This window comes from Wasmannia auropunctata, unplaced genomic scaffold (assembly GCF_000956235.1).
Source record: "Wasmannia auropunctata unplaced genomic scaffold, wasmannia.A_1.0 LD323134.1, whole genome shotgun sequence".
Taxonomy (NCBI): domain Eukaryota; kingdom Metazoa; phylum Arthropoda; class Insecta; order Hymenoptera; family Formicidae; genus Wasmannia; species Wasmannia auropunctata.
Window position 1 is genome coordinate 25,651 of NW_012039756.1, and position 6,311 is coordinate 31,961.

A 6,311-nucleotide genomic window follows, 5' to 3' on the forward strand; every position below is an offset into this window, starting at 1 on the left:
TATTATCATGTATAGTCTACACATTATTAATTATTCATATAAACTTTAGTATCCATATGATTGCAAAAGATTCTATTTTAAATGTAATTTTTAAGTCAGTCTCTTCGTAAGAAATATGTAAACTGACATATATGATTTCTACGTGCACTATATATACTCGATAATTTTAAGTTTAAAACTGTGAACAAATACTGCGTCAAAAAGACAATGCTAAAGAAACTATTTGTTAGGCAGGAAGTAACCATGGCGTTCTTCGATCGCCATGTTGCCACTCTGAGGATGGATTAATATTATATAAACGCTGTTATTAGTGGAATTACTGTAACTTATGACTTATCAAATTATATGTGCACTTGTGAAGTAGAAATTAGGCTCTGCAATACCTAAGTATATGAAAAAGAGACACTAATTGTAAGACGCACATCGTATAATGATTAGTTTATACAAATACGAAATCATTATTAAAATACATTATTTATATTTAAAAAAAAATAGTGGAACTTCTATCATAATATATATAGGTAATAGGTTATATTATTTTAGGAAACAGAAATATAATACAAGAGCCGCAATTAATTTTGCGACAAAAATAAATGACAGTTTGAAAATTTTTAATTATGTCACGAAAGTTTAATTTTGGAACAATAATATTGTAAATGAATACCAGGTCTAAAACGTAGCAAATGCAGACAATTAGAGTCGACATGTAATATGGTATGTATTTTGCAGATTTAAACGTTGTAGCGTTGATCCTATAAGGAAATATTTAGAGAATACGACAAAAAAAGTGAAGCCAAGGGGCAGATTAAGGTTTGAAAGTTCACGACATACAACAATCGCTATCTCTTTCGCATCTTGAATTTTTGAATTGAACATAAATAGAAAAAATTTGTGACAGAACATCTATATTATAATGTACTAAATATTATTAATCATTTCACTGTAAATAATGATTTAAGTAAAATTGGTATTTTTCTAAATGTAATCATGTTGTCCATTTCTTCGTAACAAGTGTGAAAACTGTCATATATTTTTCTGTCAGGTCAACACTTAAAATATTTAAATTTAAAACAGTGAGCAAATATTGTGTCAAACACAGAGTGAAAATTGAAGAAGCTATTTGTTAGTCGCAAAGGAACCTTAACGTTTTTGATCAATATTTATCAATCTTGGGATAAATTGTACATAACAAAATAATTATTATAACATATTAGTAAAGCAATTATTGTAACATATATGACTCAACAACTTATATGCACATATGAAGTAAGAAGACTAAACTGTGCAATATACGTTATAATTTTCTTGTCATAAACAACTCTAAAAGAATCTAAAAATTAATAATGACTGTTTGATTTAATATTCAATATTCTCTCTTTTCGCTTGGTGCATAATGTTTCAGAATTTTTCAAAAATATATTTATTACATCTTAAATGGTACATTAAAATGAATAAAATATTGATATACATTGATTATCAACTTGTATGTGGAATGCATATACATGTACAGTATTTGTTATTTGTATAACAGCATTTCTATATAAATATAAAACATCGCGTGATACATATTATTAGCAACGACAAAAAAATGGTATTTCCAGTATTTAACACATTTTTATACAAATATGTTTTAATTATTATTTAATATTGATATCGGTTTTTCTGTCGCAAGAATGCGACAGATTCGAAAATTGTATCAAGATTATTAAGTATGTGGTAATATTACTCACTATCTAAAAGTAAAACAAAAACGTATATTATAGATATTGTAATATTTAAAAGAAATAATTGATTACTTACTGCTGCAAGAAGTGTTGCATCAACATTAAGACCTTTTGCCGAAAAATTATTTTTTCGATGTAGCATTTGTAAAGAAAACAGCTGCAACTGTAATGTCAGATCGCAAAATAACTATAAATGCAGAACGAAAAAATGAAACTAAAAACACAATTGTACTTTAATAAATTGATTAAAAATATTTAAAAATATTGCGTTAGTATACATACATTTAAATACATACAATATGTATTTAGAAAAATTCATTGATATAATTATAAAAACTTACCTCGTATTTTATCTTTTCATCATTGGTATTGTTCAATAAATCGTGAATAGTGGTACGAATTATGTGGGCCTCATTTTTACCCGTCTCGCAGGCCCACACAAGTAATATTATTTTCAAACCATTATATATAATAGTCATAGTAAGCACATCAAGAAAATTCTTATCCAAAATAATAATGAATATCCCATCTTGCCAGCGCACTGCAAAGAAGTACAACTCAAAAGTGATAATTGAAAAACTCATAACTACAGTAGCAAGGAGTTGCAGACTAAAGATTGTATTCAGCATTTGCACTGCATCTCCAATCATCAGATGCCTCTTTTTTAAAATCTTAAGTTCTGCCAACAAAATTTGATTTCTCTGTACGTGGCAAATAAACCTGGAGACAGATGGCACCATATTGTTTATCATTTGTCTTTTTATATTCATCAAATTATCGTTGATTTCCTTGAAACACGTTTTTAATATACAAACACAATTTATATACATCATAATTATTTGTAATACCAGTATGGCAAAATACATCGTGAGCACCCCAACCAGAACATTGAAATAGCTGAATGAATACTTTAGCATTTTTGAAAAATTTATGAATAATTGCACAGATCTGATGATAATACTCAATATGTCCTTGATGTGAATCAATCTGGACAGCTTTTGGTACGATTCTGGGGATAATTTCGAAGAGATCTGCCATATTGTCTGCAATAAGCGCATTAGCGGACCACTTAAGACGTGTGTGGTAATCACTATCAAAGTGCTGAGCGCATAGTAAATAACAACACTTATATCCCAGATCACGCTTCCATATGTTATTTTTGAAGTAATAACGCTGTGTATGAATATTAAGTTTATAACGCAGCAAACGCAGACAACGATGGATGACAGGATATAATGTGGTTTCGAAGTCTCGAAACTCGAAGTGTTGATCTTATACGGAAATATTCCGAAAATACGACATACGGTGAAGCAGGGATACATTAAGGATTGGAAATCCGTGGCGTTGCACAACCACCATCTTTTTTGCATTTTGCTTTTCCTTGGGTCTTAATGTTAAACACAATTAGTAGAAATTCATAGACTAACAGTGTATATTATTATGTATAGTCTATATTATTATTTTACATATTAGTATTAGCATCAATGTGACTGCTAAAGATTTTTTTCTAAATGTAACCTTCAAGTTGGTCTCTTCGCAAGAAATATGTAATCTGACATATATGATTTTTACGTATACTATGTATACTCGATGATTATAAGTTTAAAACTGCGAGCAAGTGTTGTGTTAGAATGACAAAGATACCATTTGTTAGTCGCGAAGTAACCATGGTGTTCTTCGATCGCCATGTTGCCACTCTTATGATGGATTAATACAAATGCTGTAGAATTATTGACTTATGTCTCATCAAATGATATTTACACATGTAAAGAAGAAATTAGGTTTGGCAATATCTATATGAATCAGTGATGGACATTAAAACGCATATCATACTTATAATGATCAGTTTATAATAAAAACTAAATCTCTATTAAAATACATTATTTATATTTTAAGAAAAAGTAGAGGCACTTCTGTCATAACATATAGGTAATAAATGTCTTATTGGGAAACAGAATTATAATGCAAGAGCCGCAATTATTTTTGCGAAAAAAATAAATGACAGTTTCAAATTTCAAATTTGTTTTATTATCGCCATCTCTTTCGTATCTTACAATTAGTTTGTCTTTGAGTAATACAAGTTAAATTGAGAGAAGTCCAATACGATCTTAGTATGCAGGATCTTGGTGCTCCTAATACTTCTATATGATTTTACATTCATATTCTAGTTTCAATGAACTGTGTGCTGTTATTTTCGGATTCAACACAGCTCATTGCTTGAAACCATGGACCAACATGGACGAAGCATTTTGATGGGTAACAGAGATTAGCAATAAGGGGAGATATGATGCACTTCGACTAAATTCGCTTATACGCTTCAGATATCTTCGGCTTCATGTCGCATATGTGAATGTTACATATATAAGTTATGTAAAAATGTATTAGTGATTATAATAAATCCCGGAATATTAAAAAAATCCTGAAGAAGATATTTTGTTTTTGCATGTAACTATAATTGAAATGTTATTGAAAATAAAACTTTTGTATATATTCACCCAAAAATTAGTCAATATTTATGTAAAACAATCTAATATTCTAATTACTTCGACATAGTATTTTTACGAGTTATATTCTACATTTATATTTACAAAAAATAACACTCTTTGAAATTAACATGAAATATATAAAATATATTAAACACGTAATATTAACTAGAGGATGTTTATAATATCGACGCGTTAAATGACAGATGATGTGATTTAATCTTATGTATCATACAAAAAAAAAACACGAATCTACGAGCCGAATTATATCGAGTTCCGTCAAAATTATTCAATCTGGGTCTGATCTTTCACCGCTAAATTTGAACCCCCCCCCCCCCTTCCACTTGTCCTAATCGGCAGCGTATCATGTTCTGTCCATGCTTGAAACAAAACAGTATTATCACGTTATTAAATTGATAATCAATTTAATAAATGCTGACTGATATTCTTCGGCATCTAATAAAATTCCGCTCACCCTTGCAACGCGATATAAATGCTAAGAATTATTTGCTGCGAAAAATATTACCTCAGCCAATTTAAACCTGAGACTTCTACTTTTGTCTTCGAATTTTTTAATCAAACATAAATAGCAAAAATTTGTGACAAAATATCTACAAAATATCTACTAAACATCTACTAATTAAATCTACTAAATATTATTAATCAATTTACAGTCAATATTCATTTAAATGAAATTTATCTTTTTCTAAGTGTAATTAAGTCTGTTTCTTCGTAACAAGTGTGAAAGCTGTCATGTACTTTCTGTCAGGCCTACACTTGATATGTTCAAAGCTTGCGACCAAGTGTTGTGTCAATCACAGAGTTAGAACTGAAGAAGCTATTTATATTAGTTCCGAAGTAATCATAACGTTTTTCGATCAATGTTTATCAATCTTGGGATGAATTGTACAAAACAAAGTAATTGTTATAACATATTAGTAAAATAAATATTGTAACATATTATGAATCAACAAATTATGTGCACATATAAAGTAAGAAGACTAAATGTGCAATATACATTATGATTTTCTTATAATAAACAACTCTAAAAGAATCTAAAAATTAATAATGTCTGCTCGATTTAATATTTTATATTCTCTCTCTTTGCCAATGGGGCATAATATTTCAGAATTTTTTAAAAATATGTTTATTATATCTCAAATAATACATAAAAATGAATAAAATATTGATATACATTGATTACCAACTTGTATGTAAAATGCATATACATGTATTTGTTATTTGTGTAACAGCATTTCTATATAAATATAAAACATCGTGATTATATATTATTAGTAATGACAAAAAAAATGGTATTTCCAGTATTTAACACATTTTTATACAAAACATGTTTTAATTATTACTTAATTGATATCGGTTTTTCTGTCGCAAGAATGCGACAGATTCGAAAATTGTATCAAGATTATTAAGTATGTGGTAATATTACTCACTATCTAAAAGTAAAACAAAAACGTATATTGTAGATATTTTAATATTTAAAATAAGTAATTAATTACTTACTGCTGCAAGAAGTGTTGCATCAATATTACGACCTTTTGCCGAAAAAATATTTTCCCGATGTAGCATTTGTAAAGAAAACAACTGCAACTGCAACATCATATAATAAAATAATTAAATGCAGAACTAAAAAAATAAAACTGAAAACACAATTATGCTTTAGTAAATTATTAATATTACAAATATTAAAAATGTTTAAAAATATTGCGTTAAAAATATAGTATGTATATAGAAACATTGATATAATTATAAAAACTTACCTCGTATTTGATCTTTTCATCATTGGTACTGTTCAGTAAATCATGAATAGTGGTATGAATCTCTTTGGCCTGATTTTTACCCGTTTCGCAGGCCCACACAAGTAGCGTTATTTTCAAAACATTATATATAATGGTTATAGTAAGCATATCAAGAAAATTTCTATCTAAATCAATAATGAATATCCCATCTTGCCAGCGCACTGCAAAGAAGTACAACTCAAAAGTGATAATTGAAAAACTCAGAACTACAGTAGCAAGGAGTTGCAGACTGAAGATTATATTCAGCATTTGCACTACATCTCCAATCATCAGATGCCTCTTTTTTA

At 28.4% G+C, this 6,311-nt stretch overlaps 1 protein-coding gene across 1 annotated transcript in view; it reads right to left on the reverse strand.

Moving 5' to 3' along the window:
* Nucleotides 1–6,185, reverse strand: part of LOC105460390 — a gene marked incomplete at its 5' end in the record, with an annotated part of 20,604 nt that extends 14,419 nt beyond the window's left edge. Inside the window, 5 exons of the mRNA XM_011706836.1 lie at nucleotides 1,731–1,733; nucleotides 1,801–1,887; nucleotides 2,066–2,265; nucleotides 2,573–2,825; nucleotides 5,986–6,185. Coding sequence (XP_011705138.1) covers nucleotides 1,731–1,733; nucleotides 1,801–1,887; nucleotides 2,066–2,265; nucleotides 2,573–2,825; nucleotides 5,986–6,185 — 743 coding nt within the window. The remainder of the gene's footprint in view (nucleotides 1–1,730; nucleotides 1,734–1,800; nucleotides 1,888–2,065; nucleotides 2,266–2,572; nucleotides 2,826–5,985) is intronic.
* Nucleotides 6,186–6,311: the final 126 nt, after the last annotated feature.